The sequence below is a fragment of the Corvus hawaiiensis genome, chromosome 6 (genome assembly GCF_020740725.1).
Source record: "Corvus hawaiiensis isolate bCorHaw1 chromosome 6, bCorHaw1.pri.cur, whole genome shotgun sequence".
In the NCBI taxonomy this organism is placed as follows: domain Eukaryota; kingdom Metazoa; phylum Chordata; class Aves; order Passeriformes; family Corvidae; genus Corvus; species Corvus hawaiiensis.
The window spans coordinates 7,315,638-7,342,591 of record NC_063218.1 but is presented as its reverse complement, the minus strand read 5'-3'; the positions used below and the strand labels follow the sequence as shown (position 1 = coordinate 7,342,591).

Below are 26,954 nucleotides of genomic sequence, written 5' to 3'. Positions count from 1 at the left end.
TAAAGGACGAAACAATCGCTTAGTTAGTATTTTTTGTCTGAAGAATATTCAAAAAAGAATTTGCAGAATTTTAATACATAATTGCTGGCATTACAGAACATAAAACATGTTTAGCATTCAATAATGACTGTGTTGGCTACTACAGACATAACACTTATTTTAAAGCAACTTCAGTTTGTCATTAGGTAAACACAGCAACACTTAGGCTACAAAAACTGCAAGTCTGGAACTGCTGCTTTTACACCCTGAAAGGCTGGAGACTAAAAGAAGTCTGAGTTGTAAATCAGAATAAACTGGAGGCTGGTTTGGGCATCCATGCCAATGCTGAGCAGCATGAATGCAGAGATTGCTGGGAGTCAGTGGAACTACTCATGCAAACCAATCTTGCAGAACAGGGAATTAAACTACCAAGGACAAAAATAGTCTCCCACTAAAGCAGGAAGGTTTTTTTAAAAAACAATCAGGGTACCTCAAGCAGGATATCTGAATCTATCAGGTTAACAGCAAGTGAGATCCAAAAGCTAAATTGCACAGGATTGAAAACAAGCAATTTGTTAGTAATTGGACTTCTACTTAATTCAAGTAGTCTGGTCTTCAGGATAGAGGAAAAAAGCCATCTTGTTGTCTAAGATGCCTACAGCTTTTCCTCAAGTTCATGTAGCTGTTTTCTCCTCTTACACTAGCTCGTCAGAACAAACTAGAAAGGCTTTGGGATAGACACAGAGAAGAAAATGAAGTGGCTCTTTAAAGCAGTTCAGGGCATTTCTTCTACACACCTGAATAAGATACTTCCATGGCAGGTACAACTGACCAGAAACTGTGACCTGAACTGTTCACTCTTACCAGATTTTTTTAGCTCTAATCTCCTCTCAGTTGCACTTAATGTACATCTATACCAAGAAAACAACCAAAACCAACTAAAACCAAAACCCAGAAAAGCTAATAAGCTAATATTCCTGCAGAATTATTATCAGCCTTCAAAGCTTATTTTTCCATATAACCTTTAAATTAGGTTTCCAGTGCTATCCACAACAGAAACCAACTTCACTTCATTAACAGATCCTTTCAACAAACAGCAATAAGCTCTCACATAAATGCCCCACAGATTAAGTACTTCATCCTAATAAGAAGTGAAAAATATTCTCAGTGATCTCCTCACTGGGTACAGAGGTAAGTAACTCTCCCAACTCTGCATTTGACTATTAGAGACAGCACCATCTCCTTGCCATTCTTACAGATACAGCCTTGTATTTCCGCAAACACTCGAAAAGAAACCAATGCAGCAAACCAGAGAGAGGTTACCAGGCTACCACAGCAGGCATAACATTTTTGGTGTACGTTCAGTAAGAACGGTTTACCTGGCAAAAAAAGTATCAACAATGGCAATAGTTTGAGGTTCCTTTTCTTCAGCAGCAAATCTAAACAGAAATTCTGCCTCCCATTGTCCTTTTTTTGTTGTTGTTTTAAGGTTTGCTTTACTACAGGCTTCCTCACTAGTCTGACTTGCAGCAGGAGAGCACACACTCGAGCATCAGTATATGGGAGGAGGATGCCAACCACAAGGCAGGAGCAGGAGCAAACAACAGGGCAAGCTGGAGACAGGAGGCTCACCCAGAACTTGTGTCAAAGGCACCACTGCCCCTCCTGTAGGCAGACTCCACTTCCCAGTCCCCTCTATCCTCAAATACACCAAAATACTGAACTGCTTTGGACTATCATTGGCAAAACAGCTCTTTTAAATGTTTCCCTGCTACTACTAAGCTTGCACAAAACAATCCTACCATGGTGATAAACAATACTAATAACTAAATAATTTAACTTACTCAGGAGTTAAAATCCAGAATAATATAAACAAAATTAAACTAAGTTGGTATTTCAGTGATTTTGTGCTGTAGGACTCTTTTTCATTAGACATTAAGCTATAACATCATACATAAAAGTAATTTCTTTCCAAGCTATAGAGACTGCAGCAGATACCAGCAGAGCTATCTGAAATACAGATTCTGCTATCAGAATTGATGTACCCATTTTTCAGCAAGTTAACTGGAAGGACTGAACGTCTCTACTTAGCATTTGGCTTTGAAAACTGACAGAAAACTAGTCTGTTGCGCACTTACACTCTCGGAACTACAAACTAATGTTGCCATTGACTATGTAGTCTCACCATCAGCTTTAATCTTACAAGCAAAATGCAAACCAAACTCATTAACATAACTGTTCAGCTGGGTAATAAAAAGATAAACCCTTAAAAAAAGAAAACTGAAATCATCAAATTCATTTGAAGACAAAAATCTCTACAAAGCTAGTAATTTAAAAAGTACAAAGGAAAGGAACAGCAATTGCTAGGCACAACCAAATTAACACCCCAGCTTAACTGCAATTTTTACATTTCTTGACCTTTTCCATTCTTCCCTCACAACTTCAAAAGTGAATTAAGCAGGCTTTTGGTTTTTCACATTCAGCTTTCAAGATATACAGAAATATATCCGAGAAGTATTTGGTGTCTTCAAGTACTGCCTGCCAAATCTTTAACATTAGCACTACCATTTCCCTAAGGCAAATCAAATGCACTCCTTCATGAGGGGGTGCCTCCAAAGGTACATTGCTAACTCTACTCATATCTACTCATCTCATCTCCTGAGGAGGGCCAGCCGTGTCCTGACGGGGCATCAGGCACAGCACTGCCAGCCGGGTGAGGGAGGGGATTGTCCCACTCTGCTCTGCACTGGGGTGGCCTCACCTCCAGTCCTGGGGGCACCAATTTTGGGCATCATAACATCAAAAAGATATAAAGCTGGCAGAGTGTCCAAAGGAGGGCCATGAAGACAGTGAAGGGTCCAGAGGTGAGGCCGTATGAGCAGCAGCTGAGGTCACTTGGTCTGTTCAGCCTGGAGGAGACTGAGGGGACACCTCATTGAGGTGACAACATCCTCAGGAGGGGAAGAGGAGGGACAGACACCAAGCTCTTCTCCCTGGTGACCCGTGACAGGACCTGAGGGAACAGCATGAAGGTGTGTCAGGAGAGGTTTAGGTTGGCTTCTAGGAAAAAGTTCTTCACCCAGAGGATGGTTGGGAACTTGAACAGGCTCCCTAGGGAAGTGGTCACAGCACCAAGACTGACAGAATTCAAGAGACATTTGGACAATGCTTTCAGACGTTTGCTGTGATTCTTAGGGGGTTCTGTGCAGGGCCAGGAGTGGGACTTTCATGATCTTTGTGGGTCCCCTCCAACACAGGATATTCTATGACTCCATGATTACTTTTAGAAACTCACTCAGATTTGCAGCTTTGCATAACTGAAGGTTCCTTTTCTCTTCAAGTTTGCTTTGGACATTAATATGAAATTTTGGACAACAGAAGGTGTGGAGAGATGTGTTAGGCAGCTCAGAAATACAGCTCCTCCAATTTTTTGTTGTCGTCTCAGTGGGCTAAAATGCCTCAACACAACAGAACTGAAGATGCAGGAGATCATGCCTGGAAACTTGATGATACTTGGTCAAAGCTCACACAGGTCCAGACCCAGACCATAACCTCAAGTGATGAGCTACTTGTCAGAGCTGGATTAACAGCTGGATTTGATAATCTTAAAGGCCTTGGGTATTTTCCAACTAAACAATTATATGTCTACAGTGACTATCCCTCCATCAGCCAAAAGCAGCCACCCCCATTCTGCTTCTCACAGCACAAGCACCTCAGCAGTTTCTGTTTTGCTCCACCAACTCCCTAACAAAGGAAGTCACATCACTCTGCTTCTCTATAAAAATGCTCCCCAAGCTGTAAAAGGTGCAAGCAAAGCTTGAAGTGTGTGGCAACCTTGAACAGCAACAAAAAACAACAGGTAACAGGAACAGCACTTATCAAATCACTCCATGCAGTAGAGGCAAAGAGCAGCCACTTGGGTATCTGCAGCTTAAAGGGCACTTTTCTGTCAGGTAGTGACATGATGAGTTTCAGATTCAATACCTGAAGAAGAAACAGATCGAGTCCCAGCATTAAAGATTTTGCTTCCTCTACATAAATGAGCAAGTGAAGACAGGGAATGAAGCTGCTTGTAACCTGAACTGAAGTGTACCTGCTATCTGATAGGACCAATCCTACCAAAACCCTTCCCTGTAAAATTAAACCCAAAAGCCACCAGTCCTTTCTTCAGGACAAGGTAGGGGAAAACCTTCTATTTCAAATACATGTATTTACAGACCCAGCATAAAATCTGGGTCTGGTAAAGAACGCAGACTGCATCACACCAATGGCTTCATAATCAGGGAAGGCAAGATAATCTAATATAAAAAAACTAATGAGCTTCCTACTGAAGTCAGACCATAAAAGTAAAAAAGAGGGTAAGTAAACCTCCCACTACAATTCATACCTACAAAAGCAAAATTATATGAATCAAGTTCTTTAGTTTGTAACTGAAACAATTCTTTTCTCACTCATTTTTATAGGGAAATTAACAAGTCTGCAGAGGCACCAGAGCCTGCTGAAAGAGTACTGCCACATAAACTTACATGGACAAGCTTTAAATCTATTCCATCATAGCTTATTTTCAAGGGCTTATTTTCATAACTACCAACTGTAGAGATAAATATACTGTTGCATCCACCACAACCCAGCTTAAGACTTCCCAAATCTATGAAACCAGTCTGCATCCAAGTTATGTACACTATTCTGCACTGCCACAGCTGACAGCAGCACCCTCTGTTGTCGCCATCCCAAGGTCAGTATGGAAAAGACTCAATGCCAGAAAAAACTTGCTATTAACTCTGGTGCATGATTGCCACCTGGAGGATTTGGGGAGAGAAGAAAAATTGATTTGCTTCATCTCACTGAAACACAGAGCAGATAATTATTTTAGATGGAAGTTCCCCCTCTTACTTCCCAACACAACATGATCATGAATTAATTTTGTAATGAGAAAATGTGGCACAGAGTAAAACAGATAAATACTCGTCATGATTTCCATCAAAAGGTCTGCAAATCCAGCATACTTCTTTTCTCTATATTGCAAATGACATCATGACCACTCTGCATAACTTAACATTAACCATGAATTAGTGTCATCTCTAAAAAGCAGGGCCACAAATATGAGGAAATGTGTTAGTATTAATATTATTTTAACTTTTCAGTACCCAGTGTTTTCATTTCAAGCTTAGCATGTTTATTACTGGCAGAGCGCACTTCAGGACTGTTTCAGGCTGCACTGTAAGAAACATTTAATGTCAATACTTGGTCTATCAATTTCTTACATGGAAACCAATTAACAAATACCAATTAAAAACAAACCCTTACTCCTTCCACTTTTTAATATTAAAAAATACACAAGAATGGTTTATTGTACATAGGAACCAAGTGGACAAAAGCACAGAATCCGATACAGAGTTCATCCCCTCTCCCAAAAGCCTCACTAGCACTCACTGTGACAGGAGTTGTCCATCTTAAAAAACTCTAGAGGGCAAAAAGGTACAGACAATGAATGACTAGTAAGCTTAGCTTAAATTCCATGGAAGATTTTTCCTCCAGGCATTCAGTCCCCCTCTCTTCTTTCCAGTTTGCTGACCATAACTTTCCATTTCCACAATCCCCAAAAGACAAATATTTAGATCAAGGCAAACTCTTGTCAAGTTCTGCATGTGAGGTCAACGTAGTTCACATACGTCGATGCAAAAACATAGAGATTTTAAGGATAAAATAGTATAGAAAATATTTCAGTAAGCTTCCACAGGTATACCTGAAACACTGAGCGTACCACGGCTTTACTAAAGAGAGATACATTAAACATTAAATCTGTCACGGGACACTGCAGAGTGAGAGTACACATTCAGCATTTGTGGCAGTGCTAATGGATCTCTGTAGTAAGTTCATTACAATTTACTTGCAAAAAAACCCTGAAATAGTAGAAGTAAACTCTGCCTTGATGTTCTAAAATTCGAAGCAGGCTACTTAAAAATGTTGTGGAACCTCCTACACCAAAAATTTTAACAAACACTTGTTGGTGTGTTAAGGACTACTAGTTCACAACTTTCTCCTTATGAGCAAAACCAAGAAGATAACCTCCCACCAGCTTCAAATTAGTGCACTGCAAACTCATGTACATTTGGAGATGCAGAGTCTTAATGCATGTTTGCTGTACCAGAGCCAGGAGCTCTGCATGATCCTGGCTCAGTGCTGAACTTGAACTGATGCTGTCAGTGCCCACTGCAGAATCCTGTTTCTGTGACTGTGTCTGTGTATTTGTCACTGCCCTAAAACCTCCAGGCTTAAGTAAAAGTAAGTTAAAAGATTTACTAATAATTCTCATTTAAAGTTTTACTAGAGATGTGACTCTGAACTCTGTAGCAAGGCAGGGACAGGCAGAGCTGAGGGCACCGAGCACCTCCATGGGTCTAGGAATGGGCTGAGGCCAGGCAGGATGTCAGACTGCACATGGGGGTCAGGGTCAGGCCCAGCATGAGGAACAAGGTCAGACAGCCCCAGAATGTCCAAACAGGGCCACAGGGATGGGTTCAGGCCAGACAGGACATGAGCCTGGATCTACAGGACCTACAGGTGAGCAGGGCAAGGCTGTGGGGAGCTGGAGACCGGCCCTGCTGTGCAATCCCTGGGGCAGGAGCTAACATCCTTGAGGCCTGGGATGGAGTCCTGCGCCATGGGCAGCCTTGGGGGAACCCCAGAGAGAAGCTGGTCAGGGACAGCAAGAACCAGCAGTACCTGGTTTGTGACCAAGAAGCTTATCAGATCTGTTTTTCTCAGCTTAGTACCAAGCATTTAAAGGGAATTTCTGGAATAAAAGAAGCTGAGCTTCCCCAGACAGCATGCTTGAGGATCACAAGCTCAGTACACCCTGCAGCATTGTTTCTTTGTGCTGTATTTCTGTTACATCTTCCAGCTTGCTGCTGTGCTGCCTGCACATCAACCTTCTCAGGTGGGACTGTTTTCTTCTCCTTCGACTAGTGTCAGAAGTCCCAGATTTCACCTTTCTCAGCTTCTTTCAACAAAAGCCTGAAGAGAGATCTGGACTGTCAGGTTTGCTCCATCTCAGCTTTCCCCCTCTCTTCAGCTTCAGTTTTTCTCCTGTCAGCTTCAAAGAAAATACTCATGAAAATGGTTCCTCCCAACAACTACCACAAGACAGGGGACTCCCACCCAGACACAGTGAAAGAGCAGAGAACGCCACACCTTCAGACATGGCACACAACTCTTAACTTGCCTTTCTGCAAAAGCAGCAGCCATCAAACCAGTGCAAACTGGCAAAGGGCTCAGTGTAAGTCCATCTTCCAGGATGCAATTATAGCATAATGGAGAGGGAGAAATGTAGCTCACTCTTAGACCCTGTATTGCTGCACCTCCTGCTGGGATGTGTTCAAATGTAGTGACTGATAGGCATCTGTTAAGAACTTGGGTATGATGAAAAATAAAAAGCAAGGCACATTCATTCCAATTAGCAGAATTCAAAAGCTCTCCAAATTTGTTCAAAAGTCACAGAGAACAATCTCTTGGGCTAGTCTGAGAAGGCCTGAACTGGCTACCAATTATAAAGTGAATAGTTATTGTTCAAAACTAGACTCAGCTAGAAAAAGTACGTGCCTCAAACACTTTCTGTGCAATTAACAGAGTTCCTTGGAGCTCAAATAGGCTTGACAACCCTTCTCCACTAACACCTGACTTATCCAGGGTCAAATCAGTCAGGTTCAGGAACCCAATTTCAAGGCAAGGCCTTCACAAGCTTCAAGATAGTAACACAGCTAGGGTGAAGGGCTGAGGCTGGATTCTTTCCTGATTGTGACCACTCACAACAGAATTAAGAATTACAACTAAGTAGACCAGTATGGGGCCTATCAAAGGTTTCAGAGCACTTTCCTCTCAAAAGATCAACAAAACAATACACAGCAGCCCCTTCTAGAGCCTGAAGGGGTTATTTCCTTGCTAGTGAAAGAACTTACCAGCTCACAACCCAGGAAGTGACAGGTAGCTTGCAAGAAGACCTGACTTGCTACTCCTTCAGACAGACAGCATTGAAAAGAATGGTGGGATTAGCTCTGTAAAGCTCAAAGAACACGATCTTCCTGTGAAGACTCGAAAGAACAGCTGTGCCAAATCGGACTGAAAGACTGTCTAGTCCAGTGTCCTACCTCTGAATGAGAAAGTTCATTAATATACATTACCCTACAAGGGTAACACAAAACACAGGAGGAAAGCGTGTTGTGATAGGTCTCTCACATAATCTCCCAGTGTCTAGAGATCTGTGGCTCAAGGATTTCCTGAACCAGAAACAATGTATTTTTTTAATAGCCACAACATATTTTTATTCTGTCTGCCCAATCATTTAAAACTCATGTAAACTTTTAACATCCACAACTTCAGATTCACATGGGTTTTTTTTCTGTAAAAACCAAAACCAACCAAACAAAGCCTCCTAATGCTTCTGAACCTTCTATCCACTACCTTTGCAATCAGCTAGCTGCTAGATTTCTTAGCACTCCCTAGATTTTGCATTATGTGACCCTGAGCAGCCACTCATCCTTGCTGTGTTATTCTACTGCATTTACAGATCTCTACTATGGCCCCATTCAATCATCTCTTTTCCAGTCTGAAGAGGCTGAGTCTATTCAGCCATTCTAACTGAGAAGCTCTTCAGGAAGCTCTCCTCTTAATCACTCTATCATCCTCTCTGTATCTTTTCTAGTTCTATTAGAGGCTTTCCTGAGGAGGGGGAAGAAAAGAGAAACCCACCAGAACTGCACACAGCACTTCAGTTGGAGGTAACACTGTGGATACACTACAGTGTACAGACATGCTGTACATGCTCTTTTAACTGCTAACATTCCCCTCCCCACTCAGGTTTTTTTGTACCATGAATGAACACTGAGATAATTGTTTTTGTAGAGCTATCCATTAAGACCTAGGGATCTCTTTCCAACGTTATGCTAGCCAGTTTGGATGTAGAAGAAGAAGCCACATGTGGAAGAAAGGAACAATACTAACTCTCACAGCAACTCTGGATCCCAACTGCTATCCTACTACCCATCCACTAAAAGCAACAGGTCCGTCTACAGTCTTTGCTACCCCAAATAATTTAGTATTGCCCACAAACCTCATTAACTCACCAGTCACTTGTTTTCCAGATTATCAGTCCAGATTCTATGGAATTTCACTGGCGTCTCCTTCACATTATTTCTCTCTAGACTATGTTTCATATCATTTCAAGAGCTACTCTGCTCTGTAAAGACTTTTCCTTATCAATGACAGCTCAGACTGTATAAAAGCTTCTGGTGAAGGATCTTGCTGACCTTCCTTTGAAAATCCAACTTTCTGCTTTGTCCACTTACCAAAAAGGCTTCTGGAGAAAGATCTTACTGACTTTTCTTTGCAAATACAACCATCTGCTTTGCCCACTTACCAACTTCCTTAGAAAGCTCCAAAGGATCTGCAAGGCAAGCCACTTTGCCAAAAACCACTGTTACCCTATATTTACCTGTAAAAAACACCTATTTTATCCTTCACTACTTCTACCTTCTTGGCTCATCCTGTGCACGTAGATATGGCACTCAGGAACATGGTTCAGTGATGGACTTGGCAGTTCTGGGTTAACAGTTGAACTCAATGATCTCAAAGCTCTCTTCCAACTTAAATGATTCTATGATTCTACCCTTTTGTCCCACAGCATTAACTAGCCTGCATTTTCCCAAGACTTCATGCAGAGCAAAGCAAAACCCCTCACTCAGAGCCAAGCACAAGCCCACACTTTCACAGCACACCTAAAGCTCAGTTGCTAAAACATCAAAACAATGGAAAGGAACAGACTCACTGCACTCCACCTGCACTGGAAAACACTGGCTACACCAAACTTCTCTGTGAAAGGCATCAGAGTTGAGGCTTCCTACACCAGGCACAGAATTAGCTCCATGTAAATACTGCCAGAGAAAACTTAACTGTGATCTCACACCTTCCTCCAGCCCCGAGAGAATAAAAGAAGGAATTTCCCATGTCTTATAGGGATTCTACATGACTTATTAGCAAGGACTTGGCCACTTTGTGTTAATACAGAGAAGTGCAGGATTCACTCCTTCAGTTAACAGATGCAGGATTCTGAAATCTTAACAGATAGCTTGGCAAAATAAAAGGTTTTGCTATACTTAAAAAAGAGAAATCGGCGTCTCAGTGCTTTCCACTCCCTTTTGCTTTTTTATGATGAAGGTGAAAATAAATTATTAATAAATGCATCTGTAACTATTCAACATGTATTAGCACACAAATAGAAGCTGTTGTGGATCTTGAAAGGATTTGAGGAATATTGTTGCACAACCAGCAGCTCTGAACTCCACAAACACCAAACACCCCGTTCAATTCTCAGGCCTGCAATAAAGAACCTGACATCTCTCATCCTTTGCAAACCCTAGACAATGTTCTCCATGACACCCAGCCCTACTAACCATGAGCCAGGGACTCAAAAACAGCACTCCAGGCACCTCTGACACTGCAAACACTCCACACAGTTAGGCTGAGATCACCAGACCACAGTCCAAGCAGCCTCAGACCAAGGCATTTCATACACAGGGGATCCCCCAGGGCCAGACCTAAAGAGCTGACCAAGATGACAGGAAAAGGTGTTAAAAACTTTTAATTTTGGTGGAAATTTGCTAATATAATCAGAAGTCACTGAAAGATGTAGCTTACCAGAAAATGTTCCTTTCAGCAAGTACATTGTTTCTGACTTAAAAGAAATATACGTTCCTTCAGAAATTCCCCAACCTTTGTAGAGATTAAATCCTTCTTACACAGTACCTGACTTTTCTCCCCATTCCAGAGGACTTTAATCATTCATACACACATTAATAAACAAGCACACATGATGAAGACACTGTTCTTGGAGCACAAATACATCTTTTCAGATTAGCTTGCATCATTCAGTTTATGTCAAGGAAAAAAAGTTATTCACAACAAAAGCACCTGTTTTGGAACACAGAGAATTGTATCAGCATAAGCCACCCATATTCCAATTTCCTTAAAATATTTCTTGTGTGGAACAGGGCCTGCACTCACAGAATCACAGAATGATTTGGATTGGAAGGGACCTTAAAGATCATTTAGTTCCAAACCCCTGCCATGGTCAGGGACACCTTCCACCAGACCAGGTTGCTCCAAGCCCCAACCAACCTGGCCTTGAACACCTCCAGGGATGGGGCATCCACAGCTTCTCTGGGCAACCTGTGCCAGGGCTGCACCCTCACTCACCTTTGCAGTAACTTAACAAATCTACAAACAGCATTGTTTTGGAAGTCCTGTTCAGTCACTTCCACAAGCAACACTTCCCCCAAGCACACACACCAGTGCATGTGGAGACTTCCTAGAAGATCACACACACTGAAGCCCCTGCAACCACAACTTGTGCTAGCCAGATAAAGCCACCATGAGCATGCTAGAATGTGCTGCAATCACATTTTCATTTTTACACACCCATCACCTTTAGGGTGTCTATCTGTCTTCATGGGCAATAGACTCTGTTCTTTCAGGGTAACATATAACAGGTAACTAACTAGCTATGCAAGATCAAAGAATTAATGGACTATCCAGGAAAAAAAGATTAGCCAACAGCAGCATCTCAGGACTTAGACAAAAAAGAAAGGCTATTCCTAAAAGAAATTTTGTAAAGTACTGTGCAATTCATCCAGAAGAGGAAAAAAGCCTCAGTGTGGTGCATTTCTCTCTTTTCCTTTAGATTTTTTTTAAGGATAAAGGCATCCCAAAATGAGCTCTAGCTTGCATGCCATCTGTCCTGCATAATTTTGGGTGGGAGGGAAAAAGCAGAACAAGCCCTAAAAAATGTAGTCTCCACATCACAACAGGAAAAAGTGAAGGATACAAGAGCTGCTTATAAGCTATAAAAAAAGTAATGTCAGCACCCTGAGTTGGAAGATAGGAATGGCATCAGACAAATCCTAGCCTACAGCAAACTCCCAAACTCCAATTTGCAGTGCTGCATTCTCCACCACAATTCCTCTTTCTTCCCCACAGCTATACAATCCATCAGAGCCACTTGTTTCACTGCTAAGCTCTTTCCCATGTTTTGCTTATGTTTCTTTCTCCTTATACACATTCCCCATACAGGTTTTCCATCTCTCCCCTTTCAAACACTACATCGTCCCCACGCCCATTTTCCTTCTCTCCCCTTCCAAACACTGCATCTTCTTGTCATGGCCTTTTTCCATGTTCTATCCTCCAGAGCATTCACACAAAAACCCCAGCCCATCTACTGACAGGATACTCTTGACCCTTCACTTACAGCCTGTTTCTCCTCCATCACTGACTCAGTGCCTGCCCATATTCCCCCTACCCATTAAACACCCAACCCAACGTTTCCTATCCTCTACCCCAAATAATTTCATCTACCTCCCCATTCCCTGTGCACCCAGCCCTTCCACAGAGCCCCAAACCTTCTCACACACCTGCCCCAGTCCCTCACACATTCACTCCATCACACTCAGAGCCTCTCTCATCCTGCACAGCTCTTTTCTCCTATTCATCCCAGCCTCCCCCACTCCATTTCTGTCTCACCCTGCACAGCACACTCTCCTCCCCATGCATTGCCTCTCCCATTTCCACTCTCTGCAGCACTAGCTCCCACATGCCCCGTCCATATCCCTTCTTTGCACAACACGGTTTTCCAGTCTGTCCCTCACACCCCTTTGCACAGCACTCTTTTCCCTATACATTGTCCTTATCTCCCAGCACAGACTCCTTATCTCCCCTATACATTGTCCTCACTCCCCCATGCAGCATCCCCATAACCCCACCCTCTGGCACAGCATCTCCCTGTCCCTTTCCCCACACTGGCCACAGTTCCCTCACCCCCATGCCCTGTCTCTGAACTCACAGAATCACACAATCAATTAGGCTGGAAAAGACTTCTAAGATCACTGAGTCCAACTTATGACTGAACACCACCTTGTCCACCAGACCATGGCACTGAGCGCCATGTCCAGCCTTTCCTTAAACACCTCCAGGGATGGTGACTCCACCACTGCCCTGGGCAGTCCATTCCAATGTCTAATAAACCCTTCTGTGAGGAAATTCTTCCTAATGTCCAACTAAACCTCCCCCGGGGCAGGCGAAGACTATGTCCCCTCGTCCTGTCACTCGGTCCCTGGGAGCAGAGCCCGACCCCCACGTGGCTCCACCCTCCTGTCAAGGAGCTGTAGAGTGGTAAGGTCTCCCCTGAGCCTCCTCTTCTCCAGGCTAAACAACCCCAGACTTGTGCTCCAGACCCTTCCCCAGCCCCGCTGCCCTTCTCTGGATGTGGTCCAGCCCCTGGATGTCCTTCCTGAATTGAGGGGCCCAGAAATGGACACAGCATCGAGGTGTGGCCTCACCCATGCCCAGTACAGGGGAACGACCACTTCCCTGGTCCTGCTAGCCACACTATTCCTGACAGAGGCCAGGAAGCCACTGGTCTTCTTGCCCACCTGGGCACACCTAGGGCTCATGTTCCGCCGCTGCCGACCAGCACCCCCAGATCCTTTTCCACTGGGTCGCTCATCCCTGTCCCTGATCCCACACCTCTCACATCCCCTTCATCCTGTCCCTGTCCACGCCTCTTCCAGCACCCTTTCCCTTCTGCCATGTCCCCCATCCCCGCAACACCCTCTCTTCACACACCGCCCGCTATTCTCCACACCCCGTTCCCTGTGCCCGCGGGCCCCTCTCCGCACACCGCCCCCCGCCCCGCCCCGCCCCAGCCCGGCCGCACTCACCGTCCAGCGACACGAACTGTCCCACGGCGGAGGAGCCGCCGCCGCTGTTCTCCACGAACTGCACCTCGGACACGATGATGTTGTCCTCCAGCACCGACCCGCAGCCCGTGCACACCGCGTCCCCGCGCGCCGCGTCCACCTCGATCTCCGCGCACCCGCAGGCGCCGCACACCCGCCCGCCCGGCATCCTGCCCGCTGCACCGGGACGGGCCCGGCCGCCGCCCCCGCCGCTCCCGCCGCCCGGCACAGCCCGGCCCGGGCCCGGCGCAGGCCTCGCTCGCCGGCACCGGCACGGGGAGGAGCGCGGCAGCCGCCGCCACCCCGCCCGCTCTCGCGAGGCTTCGCCCGCCGCGCCCGCCCCTCCGGAGCGCTCCTCCCTCACCGCCCGCCCGGCCCCGCGGCGCTCGGGGAGCGGCTTCTCCCCGGCTCCTGTTGGCCCCCCTACACCTGGTTCCAGCCCACTGCCGTATGGGCAGGGACGCTTTTCACCAGGCCAGGTTGCTCAAAGCCCCGTCCAGCCTGGCCCTGAACATTCCCAGGGGTGCGGCATCCGCACGTTCTCTGGGCAACCTGTGCCAGGGCCTCAGGACCCTCTGGGCATCAATTGAATTCATCAATCAAATTCATCGATCAAATCTATTCAATCGTTCTGTAATGCTGAGATAAAAGTTTTTGAAGCCTAATGAATTTATTTCATTAAAGCGCTTTGAGCCCTGCCTGACAAAGGCAGCATAACGTTGAAGTCCGGTGCTTTGGAACTCGTTTATTATTGTAGAATCACAGAATGGTTTGGGTTGGAAGGGACCTTAGAGATCATCTAGTTCCAATCCCCTTGTCTTAGACAAGGACACTTTCCATTATCCCAGGCTGCTCAAAGCCCCATCCAGCCTGGCCTTGAACACTCCCAGGGATGGGGCAGCCACAGCTGCTCTGGGCTACCTGTGCCAGGGCCTCAGCATGGCCACAGTAAAGAACTTTTTGCTAGCATTTAATCTAAACTACTCTCCCTCACTTTGAATCCATTCCCCCTTGTCCTCTCACTACATCCCCTTGTAAATAGTCTCTCTCCATCTTTCTTGTAGGCTCCCTTCAGGTACTTGAAGGCTGCAATTAGGTCACCCCAAAGCCTTCTCTTTTCCAGGCTGAACAATCCCCATTCTCCCAGCCTTTCCGCGTAGGAGAGGAGCTCCATCCCTCTAATCATTTGGTGGCCTCCCCTGGACTCACTCCATGTCCTCAGTGATTCATAGAATCACTGAATCAAAGAACTCCATTTTCATCCAAGTTATTGCTCACTTTAGCACTCAACCCACATGTAGCAAATCAGCACCATAACACAGATGGGAAGGAAGCTGAGCAGAATAGCTGCTGTAGCTGGATGTTTGTATAGACTTCCATCTGTCAGCTTTTGAAATGCAGAATTAATGCAGAAGCAGAAATTTTCACCTTGTAAAGCTCAATACTGACAGTATCTGTCTTCCACCAAATGACTCAGATGTAGCCCGGTATCAGGTACAGACCTCCATGAACTGACCAGGTACATGGTACAAAATGACTTGCACGTTTAGAGGGACACTGGGGCACACACTAAAGCAATGTCATTCCACACAGAAAGCTGAGCATCTGACAGGCCTGAAATTATGTCATATGCCTAAAAATTTTAAGGTTCTGTGCTTTTGAAAAGAAAAATAGCAATATCATAATGGAGATTGTACTACTATATACACAGTTGGTCTTTTTTTTTTATTATTCTATTCACAGAGGTGTATGTGTTAAAATAAGAAAGTTGGGTCTCTCCAGATTTCTTCTGCTTCTGGAGGTTATTTCCTTCCTGAAGTTCCTCCTGCTGATAATGAGGTAATGAGTGCCGCAGTAGCCAAGCATGAGCTCACAAAATTATACATGGTGTAGATAATATCAGAGGAAATTTATTCCTGATAAACAATCCCTGATAGGCTCTGACAAAGGCCAACACGAACACAAGAAATCCTGCAGTGAGCAGTTTTGAAATACCTTTCCATTAAAAAGCTTCTTCTTATCTCACTTAGGTAGAGACTAATGTAGTCCTGTCCCATGAGGACTTAGGTTTTACATCCCTTTGAAAATTGCTGGTGCTTCAATTAAGTGTTGCAAGACTTTTCTGTGAGTCCCAAACAAGTTTTGAGTGTTTCACTTTGAATGTGAGCAGCAGAGGGCCCTTGTGAGAGCACAAGGTACAGCTGCTGTCCAAAGAAAGAATCTCATTTAATGTCATACTGAAGAAGGATGTATGTTTTAATTTTTATCTTCTTATAAGGTTAGTGATGATGAAATAAAATGGGTTCCCAGTCCAGAAGACTTCAGTCTTTGCCTCCCACTCATGAAAGCTTTCATATATGATACCCCTTAAATATTTCAGACATTTCCATAGGACTGTTTTCTACCAGCCAAAATGTAATTTTTCACCTCTGTAAGTTCTTTGCCCTTTCTGCTTGCTAGAGGATTAACTAAACTTCTTTTGACATATAGCATTGAGCCTGCTGGATGAATAACCCATAGGCTGATTTATTTAGGCTAAAAAAATAACAATCTTTTAGTAAATTGTTCTAAGCCTGAGAGTTAAGAGCTGGTCATTTAAAAATTCGTATTGACAAAGCTCTTTCCCTGCATTATTTTGCCCTTTTAGTTAAGAGGAGGAAAGGACCTGTTTTCCATTTCACCTACTCATATTTAACACCTCTTATTTTCACTCCTAAGCGTGCCAAAAAGTGGTGATCAGGATGTCTGTTAGCCCAAGCCGACCAATTTCCTTCCTGCTGTGCCTCCAAAACATCAAATACAATCCACCTGTGGGTGTATGGTTTTGACATTCAGTTGTTGAGGTTTCAAAGAGAGGAACCGTTCTCATTTGCTTGAAAATTATATTTTTATTTTTTCTACTGCTCTTACAACATCAGCAGGAATGCAAATGGGCTGTATAAATCCAGACTGGAGTGTGAGGGAATCCTATTCTGCTCCTGCAAATGCTGTGCAGCACAACAGGGAATATGCCAGGGCAAGCCGATGACATGTTAGTGTACTTCCATGAGAGATGGATCCTCCTCTCTGAACATAAAGATTGGAAGCAGATACTTCAGTGTCATATGACAGAAAATCCAGAGCCTTTCTGGCTTTTTGGTTGTAACTCAACTTTCTGGGAACTGAGCTTCCCAACACACCAGCCTGCATGGGAAATTTTTACATGTGGGGTGAACAAAGCTTAATCCCTTAACTTGATCAGCTTCTGTGAGCATCCTCAGCTCTCTGGCATTTCAGCTGGAATTGTTCCTCTTAAAATCATGCCTAAGAGCATTGATGAAGTCACTCAAGAAGCTTGAAAATGCACAAAACTTGAGGCAAAAGACAAGCAGAGAAGAAGGCCTTTTTTGGTTTTGGACAGACCAAGATAAGGCACAAACTAGGTACTCAACCTGAAAATTTACACTTTGGAGATGAAGTCATAGGGTTACTAGATACAGGGGTGGGAAAATGGATTTCTAAATGAATTAACCTAATAAGGTGATAGCAAGTGGATACTTCTTTTTTTTGCCGGTATCAGTCAGAACTGTAGCATTCGGCTACACTAGTGATGGACACGAGGGGGCACCCAAGGAAATGAAATCGCCGAGGAGCTGCAATGCTCCCAAAGTTTAGCCTGATTTTCCATCTGTTTTCCTTCTTTTTTTCTTTTTTTTTTCTTTTTTTTTTTTTTTGTCTGCATCTTTTGTAATTATTTCGTCCCATTGTTTTCATGACGCTCATCAATGACTAGGAATTGAAAAAGCTTTGGGGGGAACATTCTGAGAAGAAAAGATTTTGGCATCTACTAAACCACATCACTGCTGTTCAGAGATAGCACTTGATAGCTGAGCTTGATTCCTGAGTATGTGGCAGAGACCCCGTGGCTTTCTCAGTTACTTTGCCAGGATCTGTGCCAGGTACAATTCTTAGTACATGAGGACGGCAGAAAGCACAAATTCTGTCGCTTAGAGTATCTGCTGAGAAATTGGCAGAGGAAAAGTCCAAAGATACTGAGCAGAAAGATCCAGAAGCTACCACCACTTGAGGAAGTTTCTCATCAGCTGGAAGCTGTGAGCAGCTATTTTGCTCTGAACATCTGCCCCTGCCAACACACCACTTGAAAATGCATGACTGATCAGTGGGTGCTTTTAAGAAGGATGTAAGCAAGGTAAAAATAGATGTGCCCTCCTAGTTTCTAGCAATCTGCAACTTAAGGATTCACCAGCTGAAGGCTCATATCCACTAGCAGATTTTTTACCTCTGTAATCAATTTTTTATCTGTTATGCTTTCAAGAACTACAGCATTTGGTGCTTTGAGGTGTATCACAATATAGTTGGGTAGCAAGTGAAAAAGTTTAAAAATGGTCCAAACATTTCACTTTGCAATCCTGAGTTCTTGTGCTATTGTCAGTGGTGAAGAGTTGCTCCCATCACACCTCTTTCATGTCAGTTGGGATTTTTTACTCCTGTTTTATAACTTCCCTCAATCATGATCACTTCACAAGAGCAACTCTTTCTCCAGATAAATAGTGTGATAGTAATCAGGCAGTCCTAACACAAAATAATCTGTTCAGGGAGTCATTTAGGAGGAAACCCTTTTTAGTGAAACATTGGTTATGTTCTGCACTGAATAACTGCAGGCCTCTGTCTCTTGGGGATATAAGCACAGGCAAATATTCCTGTAAAAATACAACTCTGCTTGTCTGCAGCTCTCATGTTCTGAAATTTATTTATTAAAACATTAGAGGATTCATCACTCACCATCAGAGAACCATTCCAGTCAGCCAACTGCCTGTTTAAGAAACTGTCTGCCTAAGGAAATTGAACTGAACTGAGGAAATGCCTGGTAACAGGTGCCATTTTTGTGTGCACACTTGATACTTTGATGCAGATACATCTTCTACAGAGGCTAAAAGTGAGGCGTTCACTAAATACTGATACTCATATGCAAGGGAAGAAAAACAGGGACTTGACACTGAATGGTTCTGCATACTCAAACACAGAAGCAAACCACAGATCTTACAGAGAGTTCCTATTGTTTTCCCAAATTTGGAACAGAAAGCCAGAAATTCAGACTAAATTAGTTGGAAGCATATAAAAAAGTAAATATGAGCCTCCTTTAGTTCTGAAGAATAAGTTGGAAAAAGTAGCTGTGCAATGGTTCATTACCTGCTTTAGCATCAAGGTAAATTCAATGTAGTAAATTCAGTTCAGTTAGAAAGTATATATACTATCAACTATGTAAAGTACCTAACACTGTGCTGACCATTTATAAATTATGCCTGGCAAGTTACAAATAGGATTAGGAGAAAAGACAGCCACTTAAACAGGAGTTCACTAGCATTGGATCAGGACATTAAAGTCCCTGCTGTCACCAGGCAGTATTAATAAATAAACTTTCTTTATTGGCATTTCTTAGGCAGAAGTCTGCCATAATCAGAATGAGTGTGCTGGCATCGAAGAAGAGTATGCCAGTCAAGTGTTATTTAAGACCATGAAATGTCTGTGTGTCAACATAGACCCAAAACTGTGTATTTTTTAATGTCATGAATCATCAGGGACTCCCTTCAGACTGAAACCTGCTGAGATAAGAGAGAGCATTGCTGTAGCCACACTCAAGCCTCTGCTTTTGCCAGCATGGAAGAAAAGCTGGAAGCAGGGTAAGGAACACAGTGTCCTCCTTCACTCAGCCCGTTAATACCAGGGAAAGTTATGATGGAGCAAGCAGCTTGGCTAAGTACAGGCTGGCCTGTGGGTGAGGCCAGTTCTCTCCTATTTGGGTCATAGAGGACATCAAAGACTTGTCCTTTGAATGAGCCATGTGTCATTGCCTGCTTTTCTGACAGGAGAGTCCCAGTGCCTCAAATATGCCAAAGTTATCCCAGTGCCAAAGAAACCATCAGTCAAAAATACAAGTTGCTGTCTACTGTCTAAAGCTGTGAGCAGGCTAAATAAAAACACCATTAGACTTAGAGAAGTCACAGTATAATAATTTCCTGTCACTGAAGAATTTTCAAGAATTTGGCAGATTTCCTAGTTTGAATTAGTTGGATAAATTAGACAAGTAACATTTTTCAGAGGGCAGACATAAAAATGTCTTGAGTAAATCAAGCTGTTTCATACCAATAATTTGAGTCAGCCTAAATTAGAAAAAAAAATCACTTATATTTTCTTTAAATGTGGAGTTATCAAAGGGTAAAATCTGCCACAATTTTCAAAATGAAACATTTATCATCAGTAATGAAACATTTATCATCAGTTTAGGTATCAATGAGTGCATTTTTTTTTTTAATTCTAGAATAGTTTAAGAGAAAAATTTTAATGCTGTGCAAGCACATCTTTCCTTCCCCACTCTTACCCCAGGGTAGAAGATTTCTTAAACAGGACCCATCCCCAAAGAGGCAATCTTGCCATTTCTTCAGAAAGAAGGCCACATGAGTAACACAAAGGGGGAATGCTGTCACTACAGCCGTGCCAGTCTCTGCTTTACTCAGAAAGAGCTGCAATCATCTCTCTCCTCTGTATTTTACAGTTCACCTTACTTAGCTGGGAATTGGGAGCCACAGAACTGATGGTGTGAGTGAGGGACAGGTCTGGAAATTAACACTTCCCTGGGAGGATCGCTTGGTTCACATCTCTTGGCTCTCTGTTTCCAAGTGCTGCAGATTCAGACTACCGCCTGTCCTCATTAAAATCACAGTTTTGAGTTGTTCTTCTTCCCCATCTCATGAGTTAAACACGGGGTTTTTTCAGTAAATTAAAAGTGGGAATCTGATATAACAATATGCCAGTAAGATCTGGAGCCTTTGGCTTGCCCTTCCATTGTCTGTGCTTCAATCAGTCAGCTCACACCAAGATTATAAAAAACCTGACCCAGGAGTTTACAGTCTGAAGCCCAAATTGAACAGAGCAGTCAGCAGATTATGTATTCGACCAAACAATGAGGTCTTCAGTCCCTTTTTGAACCAGTTTTCATTACAGGGGTTATGTTTGTATCATATTGCTGAGAATTACACAAAACCATTATTTTTGAAATGAGTACAATAGACAACAATGTTGTCAATAATGCAAGTTGTTAGTAAAGTGTTTATATTTATAGCAGCATGAGAAGTATTTCAGAGAGCTCTAAGCATGTTCAATTCCACACACACACATGCATGCAGCATTTCAGAAAATGTAAGGCTTAACTACTAGATGTTTTCCTTTGGAAGGGAAACCTAGAAGAGGATCTTCCCATGCATTTTTTACCTATGATATTTTACAGATATAAAGCCTGTACTGAAAGGGCCTTCCTATATGACATCAGTAGAAAGGATGTCCAAAAAAAGAACAAAATTATAGTGTTGGCATTTCTAACAAATAAACTATCTTCCCTTCCTAGTTTATCCCATTCTAAACAGTAACTGTGGAACTTTCTTCCTAATAAAGCTTTAGAGCTGCTGCCACGACTTCTCACCCATGCTACAGAAATACTGTCCAGATGACCAAAGATTTTGTAATGCAGCAAGCTGCAAGAAATATCCAGCTGAAACAGCAATTTAGTGGACTCAGAGCAAAACCAAACTATTTTTATGGCATATAAAATTATGAGGAGCCTTTCCCAATATATACTGTGACTAATGATCATCAGCCTTTACAACAATGACACTTTAGCCACTCCCTCTGTGGTCACCTTTCATTTGCAACCATCAAGTCTGCTGAAAACAAGAGGAGAAATTGCAGTTTAAAAGTGAGATTTTATCAGCTTTCCCAGACAGAACCAGGTTGAGAAAGAAGAGGAAAAGAAAACTTCCTCTCATAGTTGAAGGAGTAAATGAGCAACTAATAAACATTCTAATTTAATAAGTGCATATATCCTGCTAACAAATTTTCTTTTGAATAACAGAACTGAAAGGTTGATGTGGTATTTTGGTTTTGGTTTGGTTTGATTTTTTCCAAAGAGTAAAAGTAAGTCCCACAATTAAATTATAGCAATAATGAAAAAAAAAAATTGAACAACATCCACATAAAGTTTAAGCTGGGAAATCACAAGGCAAATATTCATTTTCCAGTTCAGAAATGAAACCCTAACCTGCTGATTTATGTTCCTTCCACACCATTTTTCACTCAGTGAAAACAGCACCGGCCTACATTGACAATTCTCTTGAAAAGCCCATGAATCTTGAACAGCATTGCTGAAATCCTGCATTTCTGCCATAACAAGCCTGGCAGCCTGGACAGAGCTGATGTAACTTGTTGGGGTCCCTCCCCTGCCGTGTAGCCCTGGGAGAGGGGCCCTGAGGGCACAGACACGGGGCTTCCCTGCCCCTGCTCAGCCTCGTTCCCATTGGTTGGTTTGTGTTCCCTGCGCGGGCAGAAGGACCCTTGGTCCTGTGACTGGGACAGTTCCTCGGCAGAGCCCCGGCCATGCGGCTGGAGAAATAAACATCTCTCTGAAACATCTAGCAAGAATCTGTCTGTCCATATATATATTTCCTTTCCACGGGACTCCTGGTTTGATATATGCGTGTTGCAGTATCCCCACTGCAACAAATGGTGGAGATTTGAGAGCAGAACGATCCCCGATCCCTAAGCGACTGATTTGTGTGAGTAAACCCTGGAAACTTTGGATTCCTCTTCTTGGTTTTGCTTTGCTATTCCATATCTAAACTATGGAGGAACCGTGGGAAGACTCTTGGCTCTCAGAGCCGCATATGGACATTTATCTTAAACTTAAAATGATTCTTGAACAACGATTTGTGAATTTTAGCTTGATTCAAGCTCAAAAAGAACTGAAACACTTCCTGGCATGGTTGTTTAAGAACTTTTTCTATGTTTCTTGGGATTTAATTCTTACCAAGGGCTTTTGGAAAACCGTTTGGACACAGTTAATACTGGAGTCAAAATATATGCCGATGGAAGAATATTTTCGTGAATATTATTTAGTTACCGAGACTGTTGAGCAATGTCAGCTGTGTCCTGGTGAAGGGAAGCGTGGCGCAGGGACCGTGCGGCCCAGGCCACGTGCGCCGAGCGCTCTGAGAGCAGCAGCGAGGCAGTTCCCGCGCGCGGGCGGAGCCACGCGAGCCGCAGTGTCGGTGGCGGAGCGAGGAGCGGCGGGACCCGGCGGTGCCTGCCCGGTCCTGTGCAGTGCGTGGTGGAGCGAGCCCCGTGAACGCCCGACCGAGAGGGGCGGCGCGCGGGCGGCGGCTGGAGGCGGTGGCGGTGGAACGGAGCCGCGCCCGGCCGAGACGCGCGCTGGAGCGGGGCGCGGGGGAGTCGTCGCTCGGGGGCCCGGCCGAGACGTGTGTGCAGCGCCCGGCAGCGGCAGCGAAGCTGCGACCAGAGGAGGCGACGCACGGAGAACTGAGCGGCGTGGCCCGGCCCGGCCCGCGCAGCCCCGAACGCGACCCCGGGAAGAGCGCGCAGGCACCAGCAGCCCCGACAATTCCAACACGGGAGCGACCGAAGGAGAGAGCAAAGACGCAGCGAGACAGAAAACAGCAGCCACTCGAAAAAAGGAAAAGATCATAGCAACTAAGACCTTAGGGATAGTAAAATGGTATAATGTTAAGCAAAATTATGGTTTTATAACAAGGTATGACAACCAGCAAGACATATTCGTGCATAGAACTGCTATTAAAAAGAATAACCCTGAAAAATGCATCCCAAGCTTGGGAGATGGAGAGGTGGTGCAATTCAAAATTATACAAGGTAGAAAAGGGTTACAAGCATCGCAGGTCACTGGGCCTGATGGTGTTCCTGTAAAAGGCAGTATATATGCAAAAAATCGTAGTCATGTTAGACAGTATCTCCATTGTAAGCCCCCCCTACAGTTTCCCTTTCCTAATCCCACCTTTCCCTTTTACCCTATGTCCTATTACCCCCAGTGTATTCCCAATCCGTTTTTTCATCCATGGTTTCCCTCACAAAACCATGCTTTTGCCAATTGTTTCCCCAAAAATCCCTTTCCAATGCCGAGTGGGGGATGAAAAAGGGGGAGGGAAGAAGTTAAACCCTCTCCTGCCTCAGTTTCCCCACAAAGCATGCTCAGAGAATTCTGTCTCCCTTCTGTCAGCCCTAAGATGTTCCAGAGAATCTGTTTGGACATTTAAAGACTCAGGAGGGTGGCTTGTTTTGTTTTGAAACTGTTCTTGTTATGTTTATCCAGTTGTTTTCATTCTCCTTTTATTAAAATAAAACGGGTGAGGTGTTGGGGTCCCTCCCCTGCCGTGTAGCCCTGGGAGAGGGGCCCTGAGGGCACAGACACGGGGCTGCCCTGCCCCTGCTCAGCCTCGTTCCCATTGGTTGGTTTGTGTTCCCTGCGCGGGCAGAAGGACCCTTGGTCCCGTGACTGGAACAGTTCCTCAGCAGAGCTCCGGCCATGCGGCTGGAGAAATAAACATCTCTCTGAAACATCTAGCAAGAATCTGTCTGTCCATATATATATTTCCTTTCCACGGGACTCCTGGTTTGATATATGCGTGTTGCAGGATCCCCACTGCAACAGTAACTGGCTCCAGACACGTATTCTCCACGTCACCAGAACTTTGCTTTCCTATAGTGTGACATGGGGGGACACTGACATGAGGGCACGGCTTACCCTGGGTCCCCCACATGTCTTCATCAGTACAATCCAATCCAGCAAGTTCTGTGATTGAAGGTGAGGCTTTTTTCAGCCAAACTCCTCTGCAGGCATGCTCATAGCACACATTCTGTGGTACCAGGCCATGGCCTCTTTCCTTCTGCACTGCTGCCCTCCTGCACCACGATCCATGGACAGCTACCTCTGCACTACGGGGTCTTGGAGGGAAAGCCAGGCTAGGGGGTGTCATCTAGCTCCATGCAATTCCACTGGGTAGCTCATGCATTGTTTTCAACCTGTTATTTGCCACAGGATTACGACCCATCAGAGTTTTCCACCATCCACAACACTGCTACTTTGGCCTGTCACTGTCACATAATCCTACCTAGGTGGCATTTCCTCCTGGGTGTAAGAGGCTTTGCACTAGAAAAGGTCCTGAGAGACCAAAATGACAAAAACTAGCCAGCCCTGAGGAGGTCTGGGAGAGCAGCACAGTGCTGATCAGGACACTCACAGATATAACACCCTCCAGCTGCCAAGTCTTCTGGGAAATCTTCATCAGAATGGGAATCTTAATGTAAACAAATGCCTAGTTCTGGATTCTTCCAGCCCAGCAGGCCAGAACAGGTAAATATCTATTATCTCAGCATTTCAGCAACTATTAGGAATACACTGATAGGTTTCAATCATGCTAAATAATTAACAGTAAGGAAGGGAGTTTCAGGTATTGTGTTACAACAGGTGCTAAAGGAATATGAGCTCCTTCGGAGGCAAAGTTTGGCATGACAGTCAACTTTTTCCATGACACATACTAGAAAGCACAGAAACACAATCAGCAAGGCTGTTTTCTTGCTTCAAGACTCAATATTTGAACAAATGAATCACTGATACATGCTTCAGATATTCCTACGCTAAAACTAGATTATAAGTCATATGTATGAAATCCACTCCTGCCCTATAAGCTGCCTCTGACAGCTTTTTCCAAATATTGACCTAGAGAATGTCTGGTATGTTCAGACTGATCTAAGAAGTCTGGATTTTATATGCATGATCCCAATTTATAAGCACATGTCACACAAATGGACTTGTCTCAGCACCGATTTCAAGAACTAAGGAAAATGCAGCAACAGAAAAAGCTTTGCTGGTCCATTAGGTGAAGAAGCCAGATTTCATCAGATGTATATGCTTCCATTGCTTTAGTAAAGAGAAAACACAGATTTTTCTGGTGGCATCTGAGTACAAAATAAAGAGTTAATGACTGAACCGTTAAATATGTGCTATTCATTAGTACGTGCAAGGGGAAGTGTAGAAAAGAGCTGTTATAGGTGCTCTAATGACTAAGATAAGGGTCTAAGATTCAGAAAAGCCAGATATAATTGCAAGCTCTGACACAGACTTTCTTTATGACCTTGGACTACTCACCAGATACTGTCAAGCCCAAGTTATCCAGCTATACAATGAAGATATGTTTAATTAAAGCCCCTTAATCTATTTCGGTTGGCTCTCCTATATTGTTACACAGAGACACGGACCAAGAGGGAGATTTCTTTGACCATGAAGGAAGGGAGGGATGAGGTGTAAGAATCCTTTCAAAGATGAATGTGATTTGATCTAAGGAACAAGCAAAGCACACCTCTGGCAAGCCTGGGGGCTGAAGGAGAGGCTTCATCCCTGCAGGTGGCATGGAGTGGAGCTGGGGGACAGGGATTGCTGTTGGGAGCATTAGCACTGTAAGGACAACAGACCCACCTAGGAGGAGGTTGTAGGTTTTACTATCAAAGCCAAATGCATCTCCTTTGGCTTAAATCAGAGCTACAATGATTTGCACAAGAAAACAGCTGGTTCTGAAACCAAAATAGCTCCTTAGTCAAGGGCATATTCCAGGGCTTGAGTCATCTTTAGCAAAAGAGAGGGACTCTGTCAGAGAGTTTGACAGGGAACATGGGAAAAGCTAACTGACCTTTATGGAGAATGTCAGCACAGGGGACCAAGGCTTAATCCTCAAAAAGCCCTGAGGTATCACTCTCATTGGTGCCAGGAAATTTGTGCCGCTCTGCACAGGCAGGCACACTTACCAACAGAGCATGCAGGTCCAGATGCTGTGTGTGCCTTGATTATTGCATAATATTACCAAATAGGATTTTTTTTAAAACGTTTAAAATTTCAAACAAATCCAGCTTCATTTTTGAGAGGTCACTAAAAGGACCAGCTCATTTCTTTGATGTAAATATTAACTGAGTATGTTGAATCTGCTCTCTCACAGAATCACTTCTTTCCTGAAGAGAGTGAAAGGATATGTTGTTGGACACAATGAATTTTCCTTCTGCCAAACTGGAGTACCATCACAAGAGCACTGAGTGAATTGATCTGGGATACCTCAGGAAGTACCTTTAAAAAGTGCAGTATCAACAGCTTTGCCTTGTAAGGGTGAGAAGCCCTTGACATACACAGATCTCCAAATTTCTTATAAACCTACTTGATTCCTTGTAAAACACTTTAATTCTCTTGGCAAAACCACTAAGCCTTTATGGAGATGCCTTTGTGACTTGCCTTTTTGAGCTCGGTCTCGCTCCTTCTGCTTCTTTTCCAGGTAAGAGCAAGCCAAG

General features: G+C 44.0%; 1 protein-coding gene and 1 long non-coding RNA gene across 2 annotated transcripts in view; both read right to left on the bottom strand.

Annotated features, from left to right (window-relative positions):
- Nucleotides 1-13,964, bottom strand: part of BRF1 (BRF1 RNA polymerase III transcription initiation factor subunit) — a 172,773-nt gene extending 158,809 nt beyond the window's left edge. The window contains exon 1 of the mRNA XM_048305528.1: nucleotides 13,746-13,964. Coding sequence (XP_048161485.1) covers nucleotides 13,746-13,932 — 187 coding nt within the window. The 5' untranslated portion in view covers nucleotides 13,933-13,964. The remainder of the gene's footprint in view (nucleotides 1-13,745) is intronic.
- Nucleotides 5,283-11,064, bottom strand: LOC125326897. Its single transcript, XR_007204061.1, has 2 exons — nucleotides 7,938-11,064; nucleotides 5,283-7,075 (listed from the first exon to the last, which is right to left on the bottom strand). It is a non-coding gene; the product is annotated as an uncharacterized LOC125326897 (long non-coding RNA).
- Nucleotides 13,965-26,954: the final 12,990 nt, after the last annotated feature.